General features: G+C 36.4%; 1 protein-coding gene across 5 annotated transcripts in view; it reads right to left on the reverse strand.

Annotated features, from left to right (window-relative positions):
- Window positions 1–13,408, reverse strand: part of GRM1 (glutamate metabotropic receptor 1) — a 328,106-nt gene extending 314,698 nt beyond the window's left edge. The window contains exons 1-2 of one of the 5 annotated variants that reach the window (XM_006915342.1): window positions 13,364–13,408; window positions 10,945–11,975 (exon numbers count right to left, since the gene is read on the reverse strand). In XM_006915342.1, the coding sequence (XP_006915404.1) occupies window positions 10,945–11,644 (700 nt within the window). In that variant the 5' untranslated portion in view covers window positions 11,645–11,975; window positions 13,364–13,408. Of the gene's footprint in view, window positions 1–10,944; window positions 11,976–13,363 lie in introns of those variants that run through there. The other 4 variants (XR_001517211.1, XR_001517210.1, XM_006915341.1 and 1 more) reach the window with 4 other exon arrangements.
- Window positions 13,409–20,607: the final 7,199 nt, after the last annotated feature.

Below are 20,607 nucleotides of genomic sequence, written 5' to 3' on the forward strand. Positions count from 1 at the left end.
TCTTTAACACTGCTTAAGTCTTTCTCATGCTAGAGAATCTTGTAGCTTAGAAGTGCATCTCTGTCTAGTTACTATCCTATCTCTCACCTTACCTTCTAAGTCTCTAGGAACAATGCTACATACCTGCAGCCTCCCCTACCACCTGGCTTCCACCCTTAGGATGGGTTTAGGCATTAAGAGATTATTGGAAGGCAAAAAGCCAGGAGGAAGTGGAGACTACTCATAAGAACACCGTTTCTATAAACCCCCTTCTCTATCAGCTCTGTGATATTGGTCACTGTTCCCTTCTTGAAACTCTCTCCTTCCTTGGCTTTCATAACTGGCTTTCCTGGTTCTTCCTCTTTCTTCTTCTAGTTTTCTTATTGTTTCATCTCCATCCCTTTTCTGGATCCTCTTTCTGCAAAGTTCTGCCCTTGACTCTCTTTTATTTTCATGCTATATTCCCTCCCTTGGCAATCTCGTCCGCTCTTGTGTTTTAACCACAACTATCTGCTGATAAATCTACCTCCCTCTCCAGATCTTTGGCCTATGGATCTCTCAAATCCATTGCCACATAGATACCTCATAGTCAAGCGGTCTAAAATATATGTTTTCCCAATCTGTGCTTCCTCTTTTATTCCTTATTTTGTCCTACAAAATGGAAACCTGGGAGTCATTGTAGACTCCTCTTTCTTCTTGATCTCACAATTCATCAGTTACTGAATCTCCCTACTAAACAGCTGTCAAATCCATTCTCTCCTTTCTGTCTCCATTGATTCCTCTTGTACTAAAGCTCTCATCATCTCTTGACTAAATTGAGTCATCAGATTGGCCTTTTTTCCACCACTCTTCCCACCATCAGTGGTCTGGCAGTTTGTGTCCCATCTTCCAATCTTACTCCTTTCCTTCATCTGTCCTCTCCAAAATTGTCAGAGTTCCCTTGCCAAAATCTAAATCTATCATGGTTCTTCCCTGTTTAAAATCCTTCACTGGCTCACCACACTTATAAAATAGAATCTAAATTCCTTGGCTTGACAAGATTGTCCCTTCATGACCTACTCCATTCCTCCTTTGTCAACTCGATCCTTCCCCACTACTTCTCCCTGAATATACATTTTAGAATTAGTGATACATTTAGAGTTCTTGGAGCACACTTTGTTTTCTATAGCAGAACTTTTACTCATATTCGTTCATCTGTGTCCTCCTCTTATCCCTCTAAAGGAATGAATTTCTAATGTTACCTCCTTTGATAGGCTTCTATGAGCTTTCATCACTTCTTTCCTTGGCCCAGAGAGAGCAAGTCACATTTTTCTCTGTTACCAACTTACGTAAGTCATACCTACTTCCTATGGTTGCATTTACCAGATTGAGTAGTAATCATTATACAGTGAACTTCTTGAAGAGGGATTAAAGATCATCTATTTCTGGTCATCAATGACTATAGCAGAGAGTCTGGCCCAGAGACAGTTCTCACTAACATTTAATTAAGATAGAGTTCTGAACATATATTCCTCCTCAGCAACAGAGTAATACCTATTGACCAGAAAGTGAAAATAAAATAGTGTATTTATTTATTCAGGAAAAGAGGATATTATTTGTTTATTGTAAGTTGTTTATGCTATTTCAATATCCTTATATCACCTTTTAAATTCTATTGTAAAGTTTCCCTTCTTGAATATGTTGTCAGCAATTTGTTTATTGATCTTTTTCATTCTACTTTTTATAACACACAGATTAAAAACCATGTTAGAGCACCACAGAGAACAGAGGAAACTGCCTCAGAGTATCATGCAATAGCTGGAGAATAAGCTGTCTAACCACAGGGCTTTCCCTTAGAGTCACTCGCTGTGGTATGATTGTTATAAAGGGAGAGAATGGAAGTCCAAATGTGCTACTCAACGTGAGCAAATCTGCAAGATCTACATCTTCTCTTTTTATTTGCATACTTTACCCCAGAACATTCCTGTATTTACTTCACGCGGGCTCACCTAGACTAAGGACATCTTCTTAATTAAATTTGGAATAGCCTGACAACAATAATAATAGCTTACATTTATCTAGCTCTATTTACAGCACCATCTCATCTGCATGATAAACTTAAGGGATTATTTATGTCCATTTTACCCTGATGGCTCTGTAAGCCTGGCTAATTCCATGAACTCTTTGGGTAAGTCTTATCCCTGAACCCTTGGAATCCAACCTTAGCCATTCTTTTCTAATGTTTTATTCTTATCCACTCTACACTGCCCCTGGTTACTTGTTGTAGAGATGATAGATACCACAGAGCTGTCTGAACAAATGGGATCTCCCACTCTTGACCACAGCCCACCCTTCTTCTTTTATTAAAAAATAAATAAAAGAGTTTTAAAAAAATAAAAGAGTTACTTTCTGGTCTTTATTTTTCTACCCTTAAGGGGCTAGGGAAAAAAGACAAACATAATCTCCTCAACTAGAGCTCCATGTGGAGTAGCCACTTTAAGTTGGAAGTTCATTTTCTCTGGAAAAAAAAAAAAGTTTTATTACAACATGGTAACAAGCACAAATATGGAGGTAGAATTGCTCAGATCCAGGGGAGATGATATTAGATCAAGTAAAAATGGCTTGATCCAGAATTTCCATGGAAATGTGGAAAGCAGGTTAGTCAGGAGCAACAGAAGGTGTAGATAAGAGGCTACTACTATTCAGAGGCTTTCTGGTGTTTATGAGTTCAGAGACAAAACAGTTCTTGATGCTGTCAAGATGCAAGACTATGCTAAGAGTGGGTGGGTTGCTGAAGAGTAGGCAAAGGGCACAGAGTTGAGATCAATGAACTGCAAGGTTAGGTCTCAATGGGTCACACACATTAATGTTAAAATCACCCAAAAGTATGGCAAGAGTTGACAGTGAAAGGAAGACTATCAGCAATGAGAATGCATTTTCAGAGACAGAAGAGTCTCCTGGAAGCTACAAAATGACAGCAGCGAAGTTGGAAAGAATGTAACTGGGCTGGATGCTATAAACCGCACAGGAGAGAAGAATGCATGAGGGTGGATCATGTGATTTAAAAACAAACAAACAAACAAACTTCGGTTTAAGAAAGTATCTAACACAAAGCTGTATTAGTCCTGGCTTTGCTACTAACAAATTTTACGCTCTTAGGCAAGTCATTTTTATTTCCCTGGGCCTTTATTTTCTCATTTGTAAAATAAGAAAGCTTTCTAAAACCTATGGCAGATGCTGCATTTTTATCTTAACCATGAATTTCATTTTTATCTTATGTTACTAGGTTTCAGGGTAAAAAACTTACACTTGATTAACAAATTCCATGCATTTGCTCAAAATGTATCAACTAAGAAGGGCTAATACCTCAAGAATCCATCTCTGGTGGCAGTTCAACAAAAGCAGAGGAAAACTAGTTATACATACCATCTCCTTGTTCTCTGAAACACTGATGTGAGGTAAACAATATAGTAGCAATTATTATTTACATTTTACAAATAAAACTGAGATAAACATAGTACTTCCCATAGTCTTTTGTGCATTTATTTTTTGGTAAAAATGAGTAAATGTACTTTTGGGTAACCCATGAGCCTATAACTACCTCTATAGTTCTATGTTACTTCCAACAGATGATGGAAGATAATAATAAAGTAATAATGATTGCAATAGTTATTATTCTTTAAATTTTCATGTTTCTAGCACAAAGACCAGTGTCTGACACATAATAGACACATGGGTTTATCAGTGAATAAATGGCCATGTCTTCATTAGGAAGCAAAATAAGTTACTTGGTAATCAAAAACCTGCTCCCCGAAATTTTTATTGTGCTTCAATTGCCAATTAAGGCTTTTATCTGAATCCTTTAGATAATTGCCTTGAATCTTGAATTTGTTGGCCCTAAACTGACTAAAATGGATAATCTTAAAATTGATAAATGAGAATTTCTGATCACAAAGTTTCTGCTTGAGCCAATAAATTCCCTTGATAAAAACATTGATGCTATATTTGGTACCACCATGCCTTAAGTTCAAGAAAGCAAAACTTCCCATGAGACCAAAGAAAAAATTATAATTTTCATATAAATTAAGATTTAAAATGTTGTAGATATTCCCAGAGAACAATTGGGCATGAAATATAATTAGAACTTGTACACATAACTTACATAAATATTTCTATCGAAATTTAAAACCTAACAGTAGCTCTTTGATGGATAAGCAGCACATCATTTTGACAATGCTTCATGTCTCGGCTTGACTCTGGTTTTCAACTACGGCTTCTCTAAAAACTGACAACTTTCTCCTACTGAGATATTACTTTCAATCTAAAATCAGAATAGTATGCAGCCTGCGTTGTTTCTTCAGTGGTTTTAAGGTGCTCATTAAACTATTCTGTCTTTGGTTTCCCAGCCCTCTGTGATCTTCCTAAAGGGCATGCTGGAAATGTGGCTTCTGAAAATCTCTTTATGATGACACCAACTCAGCCACTGCCCAGAAAGTTATTAAATATCCATAAAATAGTCATTGTATATTAGCTCTATAGGTCACTAGGAGAAACATTGTAGTGCCTGAAGAGGAATGGCAGCTGGCAAGCCATATGACAGAAACATAAAGGAGAAGCTGACATCACCATCTACCCTACACTGACCAGCTCTTTATAAAATTTGTTCCAAAGCAAATGAAGTCACAGAGTGATTGATGGCAGGGCCGAAGAATCGAGAAGAGTTCAAGCTTTCTCAAAATAATAAAGATGTCTCTTTTATTCATCTTTGTATTTCACCTTAATCCTTTGCGCATAGTAGTGCTTCATTAAATACTGATTATATAATTTTGAAAATGAGTTTAATAAGCCTAGCCAATATAGGATAAAATAAATATAAAAACTTGAAAGTGTGGCAATCTAGGACCATTTGTGATAGGAATAAATAGCTTTATATTTTTCAAGAAATTTAAAATAGCTTTATATTTTATATTTCTTGAGATCACCTTTTCAACCAGCTTCAAGATTACCACTGTATCTTAGCACATGTAACAACTGATATTCATAATGATTACTTTGTATAGTCAAGAAAATTGTCTATTAAATTCTCTTTCAAGGAAGTTAGGAAATTATATAATATAGTTTGCAAAAATCGCCTTGTAAAATGTTTGAAATTTAAAAGGTTGGAGTTTAAAGAGGGCAGCTCTCAAGTTCCCAGGTAAGTAAGCTGGAGAATCAAGGTTCTAACTAAACAAGGTTTACTTGGATGTGAACACTTTTTAAAGTCCCAAATAGAGAACCTCACTACTATCTTTGACTTCTCTTTTGTCCGTACACCCACACTTGCTAATAAAGTATATGCTCTCAGCCAAAGTTCACAACAAGTTGCACACATTAAATCTAAGTCCATGCTGTTAAAATCTTAAAGAAATCATAGTTTGAAACCTACCTATCACTGTCCTGTTAATTACTCCAAAGTTCTCCTGGCTCTTCAGAATTGCAAAACTGAAGGTAGCTTCAACACTTCTCGGCCCTAACTCTTTGCCGCATCAAATTCTCCCATAAAATATTTCTTTAGATCACCTTTTATTCTTCCTAATTATTTTAATAACCTAGTATCTAGAATTCTACAATCACTAATCTTTTCATAGTTAGCTTTCTCCTCCCCATCTAATGCATCTCCCTTACACATTTCAGTAATTGGTTTTCTTTTAATTATCTTTGAATCACATCAAACTCTGCTTGGACATATCTCTCTTGAAACAAAAACTTTTTGGTATATACTTTAAGATTCTCCATTTTTTGCCCTTTATATCAATAAAGAGTCACAGAATCAGAGATTATAAGAACCCACATTTGAGATGATAGCTCCTGGACTACACTCTCCACTCCAGCCGATCAGACTCGCTCGTTTCATCTGCATAGGGACATTCTCACCACAGCCTCTAACTTTTACAAATGTCATATTAAAAATTAAAAAACTGATCAAAATTCCCTTTTCTCTAGCTTTTTTTCTAGCGAATTATACTCACCAATATTTTCCTTCAGTGTTCTCAAGTTGTACAAAGTCATGTTTTTAAGTGTCTATACCATAATGATTCATTTTTACTTGTTTTTACTTGTTTTACCTGTGTACAAACTGCACTCCCTTAGAGTATAAAGTACTTAGTAATGGAGACCAACTTTTTAAATTTATTATGTATGGTGTTTGGTATAGTAAATCAACAATTAGAGTTGAATATCTATAATGATGGTTTTCATTTAAACTTTATTTATTTATTTATTTATTCATTCATTCATTTATTCATTCATTCATTCATAAATAGGTATGGCCTACTACCAGAGTTAGTCAGGGAGTAGTTTGCTAGTGATAGGCTATGGGACTCCATTCTTAACTCAGTTTTAATGTCTAGAATAAAATCGTGAGGACACAAAGCAGAACGCTAAAATGAGCTAAATAACTAAAATTTCAGAACTTACAGATAAGACAAATTTAAGCTAATAATTTCACATTTAAAAGGAAATAAAAAAACAGAGTCCTATTCTTAGATATAATGACAATATTAATAACAATGATAGTAATATTAAGAACTGCTTAAGTATAAATGAAAGGAAATATTACCTAGTAGCAGCACATATTTTAAAAAAGACTTTTGGATAAGATCTACTTGAGTTATCTGTGACGAGGAGGAAACTAAAAACTATAACATATGGGTAAGGAACTGGCAAGGTATGCATATAAAAAGAAAGGATTTATTGATGGCAAATGTCACATGGAAAGGGAATTTAAATTGCTTGACTGATTCCCAGTTGTCAATGGAGAATTGGTCAAAATTTCAGGGAGACAGGTCATTATATAGAAAAATTGACTAATAGGTGAAATTCTGCTTCTGAATTTAAGCCCTATATTCTCCCATTCTCATTAGAAATCTTAATCACAATTCAGAAATTTAGAGTATATGGGAACTTCTTCTTGGCGAAGATTGTAATAGTAGCGTTTTAAGTATCTTTAGTTGATTGGCCTAAATAACCTTTCAAGACACTCCCATTCCTTACTACAATATAATAATTTATTAAAATACAACAATTTATTAAGGTAAGTTACTGTGATATAGGTTGGATTCAAGCTAAAAAGGTATAAAGAAAGTTAGTGGTGCATAGATAGGAAACACATTAATTAGAAATAAAAGTCTTATATGTAACCGCATTAGCTAGAGTAATAGTTAACTGACTTAGGATTGCCTTCTGATGCCATTAGACTTTTAAAGTAAGTTTTATGTCAAATAGAAAAAAGTTTCTGAGAAAAAAATGATTGGATTTTGGAAAAAAGCCTAAAAAGCCCATTTCAGATAAAATGCAAGCAAATGTCAAAAAAGGTGCACCACAATGAAAACATAAATTAAACAGCACCTTATAGTGAATATTTTCAAAAAGAAAGTGACATCACTAAACCTCTTATCATATCAATACTCATCTGGCACTAGGAGACAAAATACTAAGAGAGAAACCTTAAAACAAATGAAAATGCACCAATCCAAAAACAAAAAACAAAAAACAAAAAACAAAACAAAAACTAAAACAAAATCTTTTGAAGCTACAAACTCAAAGGATATTTTAATTGGACTTGTCCAATGCTTTCAATTTAATCAAGTAGAATTACTTTGAAGTACTTTTTTTAACAGCCTTTCAAAATGATAAATTTAATTTTTGATGGGGAATATGCATTTTGTCAGAAGGATGGAATATGGTGCCCTTGGTCGAAATATTCTTCACAGAAGAAGGCTATTTCTGCATTGTATGCTTAGCATATTTAAAGACACACATTCCAGGTGAGCACCTTGCTCCAAAGTGCATTTTATTTTTATTTGTGGATAAAGCTCTCTTGCTTCACCACCCTCACCCTTTGACAGATCCTATTTCAATATTCCCCTCAGGAACCAATCCTAATAAATTTCTGGAGAGCTTATTGCAGTTAATTTCACATGCACAGATGCTCTTTTATGTCAGGTAAATGACAGTTGTCATACCCAGAGGACAAGTGTGGCACAAATGATGTGCTAGAACACTGAAAATTCTGCCAAAAAAAAAAAAAAAAAACTATATATATATATACACACACACTGAATTCTAGCTGGCTAAAAAATTTAAAAAAAAAAAAAACAAAACGGAAAATATCTCTAAGCTTAACTTTTTATAAAATAAAATAATAAAGGGATATAAAAACAATTGGAGCATTCAAAGAATAGATGCTCCATCTCTAACTTTAAAGTCCATCAAAATTAACCATAGAAATGAAGGTACACTAGTCTAGTCACTTAGTAATTTTGATGTTAACTGTACCAGGCTAACTTCTAATAAAAGAAAGTGTGATGTTACGCTGACTTTAAAATGGTTAATTTGGAAAGGAGAGGTGAAGGTCACTGTAGTTTCCAAAATTTCTAAGCTCCGAATTACTAATATCTGGACAAACTGACCTCCTTCCTGAATAGTGCCCAGATGGCAGAGACAACACTGATATGTGGTCTTAGCTGTTTTTTGACAGGGAACTGTCACCAGTAGGTGACCCCATCAGTCTGAAGGCAGGAAAATTACTAAATGATGCAAGAAAGTGCCTGCAGGCCAGTACACCATGGGTCCCTGAGAAGCAGGAGGGCAGAGCCACAGTAAAAACAAATTTTTAGCTGGAGCTTATATAAAGGAGGCTGTGATATTTCTTTGCAGATAGAAGAAAATAAAGGCAATTTAGTTTCCATAGATAGTATGTCAAATAAGAGAAGAAACAAATTTTCTTTGAGAAAAATAAGATCTATATAAAAGGCAAAACAACTGGCATAATCTCTGGTAAAAGAAAAAAAATAGACATAAAAGTTAGCTCTGATGCTGTTCTATGATTCTAGTTGATTCTAGTCGGGAATCAACTACTGTCATAGTGTGGAGACATTATCTCTGTCTCACAACAGCAGCCAGAAGGCAAAAAGGAAACAAAGTCCAAACTAACGCAGAGGTGAAATTTTAATATTAGCCCTGCTCAACAAAATTGGCAAACACAAGTCTAATAAATTTTCAAAAAACATAATTCTAGTTTTCAGAAAGCAAGCCAGTATTAGCATTTAATTTTAGCGAAGTGTTGCAACTGGAAAACAGATTGAAGAGAGGAGGAGGCTCTTTCCTCAACCCCTCTCCACCTCTCACCCCCGAAATGATATTATAATAAAATATGAAAACTAAAACCACTGTTTAAAAATGATAGTATTACTTCTTCTAAAAGGAGGGATTTACACTTCTAATATCTATAGTTGATTACTTAGTTCAAAGGAGGGAGAATTACTAAATATTTAAATAAATCACATTCAATCTAGATTTTTGCCATTACCTTTTAGAGATACTCTTCTAAATTAACAATTTTTAACTTATGCTTTCAAGATGTTACATCTAAGCACTAGAGGAAACTATATTAAACATTAAAATGTAGGAAATTAACATTAAAAATTCAAATGTAAAGAATTAACAGCTGAACTTAAATTTGCACCTTAAAAAAGTGGTGTCAGATTTTGTTGAAAAAGAAGTATGCAGTTTACTAAAAATCAAGATTTAGAAACATGAGCCAGGTGTTAGAAGTCAAAATATTGCCATTGAAAGTTGGGTTTTTTCCCCCCAAAAGTTAAGTCTAAAATTATAATGTATATTCTACGTTATTTATGTTTGTCCTGAAAACTCCGCTCCCTTTATAAATTAAAGCAATAACTATATAACTATATAACTTCAGTAAAAATGATTCTTAATTTCTGTCATCAGACTTCACACTGGTAACCGAATATTGTATAACTGTTAAAAGAACATGAAGTCATGCCTATGGTCTCTCTTTTGATAATGTGATATTAAGAAATATGAATGTAGCAATACCCTCAAGATTCTCTTCCATATGCCAGCATGTACATATGAATTGTCCTCGACATCAATTTATAACCAGGGTCTCATTTTCTTCATAAATCTAACAGGAGTTAAGCGTAGATGACTCAACAGTCTCATTTTAACCAAAAATGTATATAGGCTAGGAGCAAAGACCAAAGAAAACCTTCACAAAAAAGTTCTTTGAGAAATCATGTTTATAAGACTCTGAAAAATCAGTTTTAAGCTCAGTTAATTCTATTTTATTTTTAAAATGCATTTTAAAACCTGATATCAACTATCTTTTCATTTGTAATTTGTAATTGCTCTAACTTTAAATTCTAATGAGCAAAGCCATTGTGTTAAAAGAAAAAGACTAGGAACTAAAACTCAAATCCAAGAGGTCATTAGTACTATTTATCATAAAACAAGATAATTCTTGGAGAGAGTAAGGTTATGTGGACAATTTTAACATCTAGTAGGAAGAAAATAAATAAATTATTTAGATTATTTACTTTTCCTTGGTATGTAAGGCACCCCAGAATTTCAAATATAAGTTTCTAATATACTGGGGGAGATGACTACATTAATGCAACATTCACAGATAAGTCTTCTGTGTATAAAAGGGGCACACTAGGACAAAGAAGCACCTTCAGCTGTTCAAGACAGGATAAAGTTTTCAGTACCAATTTAGAGGACAGCAATTTTTTTTTTTTTTTCTAATTGCTCACTTTGGATTAGTCTATTAAGCTTAGAATATCGGAGCCAGTCTCTTAACGATGGGATAACATTTTGGGCAAATATGCCTTCCAAACACAGACTCAGAAAATGAGGGCAAACAAATATGTAAGTCCAAAATCTACAGTTGGACACTGTTCATGGAGAGTTTAGCATCTTTTAGGCTCCTACCATCCCCAGAAACATGACAGGACAGTTTTCCTACACTATAACTAGAGAAGAATGGTGATAAAAGTCAATGCCTGGGTGGGCGTTTACTGAAAGGGCAAAGTCTGCTCCCCCACAGAGCTAGTAATAAACATGGAAGAAACCATAATCCCAAGCACACATCATGCAATGCCCCCGGCTTTCTGGGTACCTTTCTTTCCCAAATGCAATGCCTACCTTCCGTGTGGACTGCAGAGACATAGGTCCAATTGTAACGCTTGACTATATCAAGCATCGCCCTTGCCTGCAAAGTGTCAGAAGGGACAACCCTCAGGAAGTATTTATACAAAGTTTTGTCACTCAGGTCGATACTTGTGGCGGAATATGCGATCTGGGGGATGTCAAAGAGCTGCAGCAGGTTCTGCACTTGAATGGCTACGGAGCTGGAGCCAGGGCCGATCACACCCGCAATGGGCTTCTTAGTCCTGCCTGGGGGGAGGGACTGGCCGTCAGGCAAGCACCGGTTGAGTCCATCCTTCTCGTCTCGAATGGAAATCAGAGAGTCCCTGATGAACTCAATGCTCTGCTCCAGAGCCACGGAGGAGTGCCAGCAGGAGTCCCGGATCTCACTGCCCAGGGTGATGTTGGGCAGGAGGACTGGGTCCGCGTTGATCTTATCCAACGTGTGGAACATGGCCTCCACCCGCTGGATGCCATACTGCTCCCTGATCTCCCCGCATTTCCTTTCGGGCACCTTCTCGGCGGGAGGCTGGTGGTGGACTGAGAAGAGCGCCCCAATGATGACATCTCCGTCCATTCTGGCCACCGAGCGCTGAGACGAGGCTCCCGCCAGCAACACTTTCCTACCGGGGCTTCTGGGGAGAAGGGACATCTCCCAAAAGATCGCTGGAAAGAAAAGCAAGAGGAGCCGGACCATTGTGATGCGGACGCGCGGTCCAAAGCCGGCCAGCCACGTTCCCAGGCTGGTCCCGCCAGCCGGGTCTGGGCGTGCAGCGACCGCGGAGACGCCGCACGCCTGCCTCTCTCAGCTCCGTCCCGCTCGCCGACACCTCTAGTCCAACGCTTTCGCCGCCTGCACCACCGCCTCTGTCCCCTCCTCCTCCTCCTCCTCCTTTTGGTCCTCCACGGTCACTTCCACTCCAAGGAGGCGTTTCTAGGGGAATTCGAGTCCCCCTTCTTCACCGGTGCACTAAGGTAAACTGAGCGAGGGTACAGTGGGCGTCCTGGTGGCAGCGGAAAGCTGGAAGCTGCCAACAAAAGAGAAAGAAAATCAGAGCTTCGTGTCGCTTGTGTCAAAACTCAGGGGTCAGTGATGTTAATAGTTGCCCGGTCCAATTCATGTCAGCACATCATGATAGCGCTGGAGGGACAGCTTGGGAAGCAGCTCTGGCCACGGGGGAAGGTGCTGTGTCCTGTTCCCAGTGCCCTCATCGGTTCTGGGAGGCGCAGAGCCCCGCCGACCAGCCCCCTCCTCCAGCCTCAAGTCCCCAAGTTCCAATTACCCTCACTGACTTGAGGGGGTGGGAGAAACAGGAGAGGAGGAGCTAGGTCTTTCACCTTAAGAGAACTTTCAGGGTTTGAAAAGATCAACTTTTTCCCAGAAGAAATTTGGAAACTCTTTCATTACCAAGGTGGAAGCGCTATTTCAAAATGAACGCCAACAGGAGTGCACCCTTTAACTTTGAGGGGTTGAAGAGACCCTAACGTACAACCCAAGCAGTAAACATAAATTTGCCAGCTTGAGGAAATTTATATATTAGTAACTAAGGCAACGTCTGGTAAAGTATCCGCATGTCAGAGTTTGGTACGTCCCCTCCACACTCCCATCCCCCAAGAAGCCAGGCTTACAGTAGACGTTCAGGGAGAACGAGTGCAGATAAGGTAACTTGTTTCCCCCCGGTAGGGGGTGGAGAGAGAGGGTGGAGGGGCTCCTGAACTCGCTTAAATAGGGTCCTTTGGCTGTGCAGTAGTCAGAAAGGGAACGAAGTGGAGCTTTCGCGTTGCTCTCGCGGCGGCAGCCCAGCCCTGCCGCCTTCAGAACCCTGGACAGTGCTCGGTCCAGCTACCGAGACATTTCCCGCAGGGCCGGGAGCAGATGCTTTGACTAGCAGTTGCAATTCTTTGACAACACCCTCACTCCATCCTCGCCCCCGACTTTGCTCTTTCAACCACCCTCCCTGCATTCTTCACACACACACACACACACGCACACACACACACACATCCCTCCCCTTGCGTTCTAACCACCCTTCTATCCTCATTCTTTTCGCCTTGCAGCCAATGCTCCTGCAAGTATATTCAAGCCTGGCCGCTTCGGGGGACAGAGGCGCCAAATTTCAGCCGCCCGTGGGGCTGAAGTTGGCTCCCTCTCTCGTCCCTCCCCGGCTCTCTTTCTCAAGGTGAGAGTCGTAAGAGAAAGGAGCTAAGGCAGCGTGTGGGGAGCAAAAACACAGTAGGTGAGACAGGCAAAAAGGAGGAAGACAACCCTGGCATCCATGGGTCTCGACGCTTCCCAGGATGCAGGACTAAAAGAAAAAAATAAGCGAGGGTGTCCCTGGGACCAGGAGGAAAAGCCCATAGATTGGAACTGTCTGCAACTGGGGGTGGGTTTCACCGCTAGCAAGTGTCTGCTCACCTGAGTCTGCTTGGAGAATTTGGACTTGAGACGTACCTGAGTCCCGGTAGACAGCGCTATGGTCCCCGGGCCAGAGAACCGCAGCCACGCTCGGTTCAGACGCCTGCTACAGCTCTAATCCAGACGGTGCAAGGATGCGATCTGGGTTGTACACTAGTGCCCTCTTTCTTCGGCACTATTTTACCGCAAGGAAAAAAGGAGGGAGGGGGAGGGGGGAAAAAAAACAGGTCACCCAAGGCTTGTCTATAATCTCATGCGTAAAAATCAGTCGTTTAATGGAGGCGGGAGGGGAGAAAAGCTAAGGGAAAGTGGAGAATAATAACAAGACCCCTATAACAGGGTTTTTAAATAAGCTGCCAGATATATGAATAGTCGGATCTGGTGAAAGAATTCAGGAACTAATTAGGCTGCTTTGGGTGGATATTCCTGGTACTTAATGCAAGGATCCAGATACATTTTATCTCCCTGGAAGTAAAGCCCCTTCCGGGAGAAATAGCAAGTAGATACATGTGTAGACATCTAGAGAAAGGCTCTATTAGTAGGTTGCAAGGGAGAGGGCTGCATAGGGTGGGAATAGGCAAGGAGGGGTGTGCAATCATGATCAAGGTAAGCCAAATGACAAGAGGTAAACAGTGGCTGCATTTTCCAGGTCAAGATGTAACTAAATTGAGAATGAGAGTCAGGTCACATGAAAACACTGGAATGAAAAACACTTATCCAAATTCTTCCCAGGCTGCCATCATCCTCCCGGCGGGTCTACAGTGTTGCTTCTTACTGTGTGAAAAGTGGAAGTTAAATCACATTCCTCTGGGAACATGTTGGCTGAGCAGAATGTGTCCCAGCTTCTTTGGAGAGGAAAGACAAGTGACAGTGTGCCTTTCCACTCTTGCTCAAAGCTTTCTATTTGTGTCATCTGTAGAGAAGAGAGATCAGCTTATGTGGATCCCTTTATAATCACCATGTTCATGTCATCATTATTCTATGGAATGGACACCCGGAGGGGACAAACCACATGAGATTGTTTTAAATACTCTTTAGTATGCTCCATGAAACCCGGGAAAAGAAACAGTGCCTCCAGTCAAGAACAGAAGCCAGTTCTCATTGTGGTTCTGGTCCTTTCCCTCCAAGTGTCATACTTTTCTTAGACAATGTAAAAAGGATAGAACTTATTTCTTTCCCCATACATAATGCACTGAACCAGGTACACGCCCTTTAATCCAAAAACATCTCAGTTTTGGAAGTAACCATATGTATACTCAAGGAAAATAGAAGGTAATTTTGTCTTCACGCATAAGGTAAAATGGTTCTCTATCTGTACTGTAAGAAAGATGTCTGCTTTAAGAGCAAGCCACAGGTGTTCACAGTGCCTCATAATATCCCACCTATATTATTAGCCATTTAACTTACATGTTAGATAATGCTAGCCTAGTCGATAGGGCTCAAACATGATTTTCTTGTAATATTTCATAGATATAGTGAACATACAAAGATTATCTGTACATATATAGAACATTAGATATGATTTGCAGGATTAGAGAAAGTACTGTCTCTGAAGTCCACATTTAACTTCAAAATGTACTCTTCGAAGCTGAAAGTTTTTAATATATCATATTGACATAGTTTAGAAAAGATTCTACTACTGAAGGAATAATTAAGTGTTCAGATTTATTAGTTCTCAATACAGTCCAATTAAAAAGTACACATTGAAACAAATCATTTTAAAGAGGAAGAATCTTGGGAATCGTAACGTATAAGATTCATGCATATGCGTAAATTCTATATTATAGGCATTATAGCAAAAAAGGAAAATATATTTCAAATGCGTCCATTTGAAATTATTAATTAAATTTATTGATACTTATTGAAGACCAAACTTTAGAAGTCCCAAGGACAAAAATAAGGCAGGAAGAAGGCATTGAGAAAAGAGAAGACAAGATCATCCAAATATGCTTTATCTTTCTGGGAATTAATACTTTACCAAGATAGGCATGATGCAATCCGTGTGTAGACATCTAAGGCAAGGTTCTATTAGTAGGACTGAAGAGGATTACTAAAAGAATGAGTTACATAAAAATTAACAAATATAGATCAATACACCAATGTATAAGAGTTCAAAAAATGCTAAAAGTGCATAAGTTCAGAAATACTGCCAGTATGAATTCGGTGTTGGTAGAGTAATATATTATATTTGATGTGTGATTTGTAGCAGGGAAAAAGTGTTAGGAGTATTTTGGTTTGGGAAATCCATTGAAAACAAAATATAGTTGGAGATCAGGCAAAAGACTATGCAACATATTATCTCAAGACAACAATTTAAATGTGCTGCTATAACAGTAAGGACAAAATGCTCTCATCTTTATACGGTTATAAAACAAATAACACCTATAAACAAAATTGTGATCACTTTCTTTAGAAAGAATTGTGTGCACAGTTCTCACTGCTCTTCATCATAAAGGACATCATAGAAGAACTGGTCTGGATTATAAATGAGCAAAAGAATGTAAAGTTTTCCGCATAAAATAAGTTGAAAATTTATACTCTTCAAATGAAAAAGGTAAGACGTGATTGAGAATAAGATTTTGTAAAAGGAAGAAAAATGAATAAGTCAAAGCACATATTCCAAATTTTAGTGTATTCTAAGGATATTTTGAAAAGTAAAGTTTACATAGTCATTGAACTATGGAAGTGAGGTATGCTGAAAAGATAATAAACTCATTAATGAAGAGGTATGACTGAAAATAGAAATGGGATCAAAGAAATTCATTGTAGAAAATCTATTTATGGAAAATTGATATGTATGTATTGTTAAGGGAATATAATGAATGTTCAAGGTAGATCAGTGTTGTGGGAAGTAAATACCAAGCTTTTCTATAAAACACTGTGCTCTATGGACACTTAAACTAGTGTGGCATTTCTTACATTTTTATATTTAATTCATAGATTTCGCAAGATAATTTAAGGCCCAGTGAGAATTTTTAGTTTATTTATTCAATTTGTCTATCTACATTGTTGAAATCAAGAGGGAAATTGTCATATCTTTATTGGACTTTATGCTCTGAACTAAAGGCAACACAAATTGTAAAATAAAACCTCTTTCAGAATCTCAAAACATTTTTATAAAGCATGGTAGGTTAACAAAGTTAACCAAACATTTTAAAAGAACTAAAACAAGTCCAGCTTAATATATATATTCAATTGTTTTATTGGATGATTAATTGGGCTATAACCATATATGCAGAGAGAGAATCAAAACAATTGGATTCCATAAGCAATTAGAACTCATCAATAGTTCTATGGACTCATGCAAATGAACTCATACATTGGGCCATATACTGTTCTGCACAACTGTCTGAACTTTTATTTTTAAAGTATTAAAATATAATTGAGGAAAATAAGATAAACACAATTATTCCAAAAGCACAATGAGGACCACAATTATTGTCTGTTTTATTCCCCGCTGTATTCCCAGTGTCTAAAACAATGTCTGTTTCAAGATAGGTGCTAGGATATTTGTTGAATAAATAAATGGATACATTCTCACAGAACAACAAAAATATCTTATTTTAATGCCTTTCTTTAAGAAAATCAAAGCCAAGCAGTTTACAAACGTTTCTAATTTATTCTTCATGTAATGTAGGGAGACTAATTATTTTGCAACTGTTTCTCAAATGCAAGTAACTAGCCTAGTTAGTATTAAACCATCTAGGAACATATTTATATGCAAACTTTGATACACATAAACTATTACAATGTGTTCCAAACGTTAAGAAACCATTTCTATTACTGTGTTGACCAACAGCAAATGAAACTTAGATCTCTTGTGAAGGTAAAAAGAAGATAATACATGAATGGAAGCTTATCCAATGTTGTGGCAAAATGATTTGAAAATAACCATTTGAAAAGATTCTTAGAATCATCATATGAGATGCATAAAATAGATATATTATCCTAGTCCAATAGATGGAGAAATAAATTGAGGCACCAAGAATCTATTCCTTGCCTGAGTTTAGGGAATGAATTAGGGGCACTGCCACATTACACTACCTTTATTCCAATTCATAAGTTCAGGAAAACTGAACTAAGTGTTACTGATTGTTATTTTTTCTTAAGCTTTGAATTGATGCTCTCTTATCACAAAATATTTAAGTAATAAAGAACATGAATTTGAAATTCTTTCCTTTGAGCTTTCATCTGTTGAGGGCATAAGCATTACAGGTGATTGTTCTATTTGCTTAAAATAGCCATCTTTTATAACAGTTCCAATAATGGCAGTAACCTACTTGCAGTCTCACAGTCAACTTTTAAACAATTAAGCAAGAAAAGTATCTAAATTTCCAGATCGAATAAAAGCCTTCATTAGAAAAGAATTGTCTTGCTACAGTTTCACCCACACAACAAATTAAATTCTTATTCCTATTAAACAGCAATATATTGTACCCCTGCCTCACTGTAACAAAAAATCCACAACACAATTATTATCAATCCAGCACACCACCAAAATATGGATCTACCTAAAGCCCATATTCTTTTGAACTCAAGGCTCAAAGCCTACAATATATCTCAGTTTCCAATAGAATACAGTTTAAATGGCTTAACCTGGCACCCAAAGTCCACTGACTGGGAAAGGGGTTCACACAAGCAAAATATGGCAACTATTCATATCCATCCCCTCCCTTCTCTAAAGTATAGAAAGTCAGAGATGAGTTGCTGACCAGAGAAAGAGAACTCTGATTTGAATATACCTGAGGGATTATTAGAATAGAAAAGGCATAGTTTTGAAGGTTTCCTAGGTAATTCTAATGTGCCTGCTAACTGAAGGCCACTAATACAAATTCATTTGACTCTCCTACTCACACTTTTTCTGACTAAATTAACCTTATATTTTTCTATGCCTTAGCTCATAACTCTCACTCCACAGACATAAAAGAAATCTCAGCCATCTTTCATTTCTTTTATATGTATTTGCCTTTCTTTAAAATGCATTTCAAATTTAACTTATCTATAAAAGCTTCCAGTTCTGATGAAAATCATTAAAAAGAAATAGCTATTTGGCACTTTTATAGAAATAACACTTACTGTAAAATAATATGGCTGATTCTTTTTTAATTTGTATTTTATCTGGTATAACTCACAATTGCTGTGATCGCTTTCAAAATAATGACGTATTCCAACTATTTGGCCATTCATAAAAATATTTTGGAATAGTTATTAAAGTTCTTTAATGTATATAATACATTATTTTTAATATTATTATTAAATATAGTGAATAAATCATCCTTTGAGCATAGATTTAATTTTCTGGGGATGGACAATTATCACTAAAATTCTTAAATAATAAAAAAAAGTGATAAAATCCTTAAAGAAAGATAACTGTGTCCTGCTCACAATTGAATCTCCAGAACCTAAAATAGTACCTATAATTCAATAAATATTTATTGAATAAATAGACATTGTAGATTAAAAATGAGGTATGATTCTTAAGAAACTGTGTTTATTTGGCTCTGAAGATAATTCTGGAGAGTTGCTCCAAAACCATTTGAGCAACTTAAAAATTATTGGCTTTTCAAAGTGAACACCAATTACTTGCATATAAAAATATGAGTATTTTTAATCATCAATATTTTTGGTCATGTCTTATGTATGGATTTATGTTGGTAATTATTTAAGACATAGTTATTAAAATTTTAAATTGCATGTATTATTTGATTTATTTTATTTCTAAATAACATGCAAAGCATATATACAGCTAAAAAAGAGTGAAAGGAAATTACATCAAATATGTACAGTTATTAGCTATAGAAAGTAGTATAATTTCATTTTTTTCTGTATTATTTCCTAAAATTTTTGCGATAAATGTGTTAATGTATTAAACTGTGACACTAAGATGGAAAACAAAACAAATAGTTACCAAATATCTTCTATAAATGATAAGGAATCAAAGTTTTCTAGGTCACAGCTGCTATTTTCACCTACTTTATCCACCATTTTTGAAGGGGCATCAACCTTCAAAGACCAGGAAAGGCTTCCTAGGAAAAGGGCCATGAAGTGAAATGAAGACTGAGAGACAAGTAGTATTTACCTAGATGGAGAAAGGAATGAGTAGGCAAAAAGATAGTCTAGGCAGAGAAACTGCAATGAACCAGAAGTAAAGAAGACTGCGGTGCTTTGAGGGAAATATAAATGTTTTGGCAAAACTAACACAGAGAACAGTGGGGCTGGGTTGGGGAAGGGAGGTAAAGGTAGACAGGTCTTTTGAGAAAGAAAGACATGAAGAAAGGCTTTATAAACCATGTTAAGGACTGTGAAGAGATGGTATCAAATAGCACTAAGAAGACTGAAATTAGTGAAGGAAGCATAAATAACATTATATTTAAGATTAGAAAAGTGACTCTGACTAAATTGAAGAGAAATTATGAACCTGAACAATGTGAGAAACAAGAAACCCAGTTTAAAAGCTATTGTACTATAAAGTTTGGGGGAGAAAATAGAAAAGAGTATCTTTGTAACTTTGAGGTACGAAAAGAAATCTTAGGATACAAAATGCACTAGCTATAAAAGAAAAATTGATAAATTAGATTTTATCAGAATTAAAAACTTCTGTTCCTCAAAATACATCACTAATAAAATAAAAATGCAAGTAACAGAGGAAAAATATGTGACAGATGTAGTAGAGATGTATATGACAAAAATCTTATATCTAGAATATTGCAGAACTCCCACAAATCGATAATAAAATAACTAAAACCCCAACTTTTTTAAATGAACAGAAGGCTTCAACAGCCACTTCACACATAAAAAAAGATATACAAATGGTCAGTAGTTATGTGAAAAGGTGCTCAACATAACTAATGAGTCATCGGGGAAATATTAATTAAAACCCCAATAAGATTCCACCTCACACACATGAAATGGTAAGCATTATAAAGACTGAAATCACCAAATATTAATAGGAAGATAAATCTAACAGAAATATCTGAATTGCTAAAAGAAGTGTTAAATGTTCCAGGAAATTTAGAAAAATGTTTGATAATTCCTTGTAAATTTAAACATACATCTGTCCTATAAGCAATTTCACTCTTATATATATGCCCGTAAGAAATAAGAAACATATGTCCACAAAAAGACTTAAAAGAATGCTCATAGAAGCTTTATTCATGAGAGACAACTGGAAACAACTCAAATATCTATCAATAAGAGAATGAATAAACAAATTGTACTGTCTTCATACAATAGAATACTACTTC

The sequence above is a fragment of the Pteropus alecto genome, unplaced genomic scaffold (assembly GCF_000325575.1).
Source record: "Pteropus alecto unplaced genomic scaffold, ASM32557v1 scaffold185, whole genome shotgun sequence".
Lineage (NCBI taxonomy): Eukaryota > Metazoa > Chordata > Mammalia > Chiroptera > Pteropodidae > Pteropus > Pteropus alecto.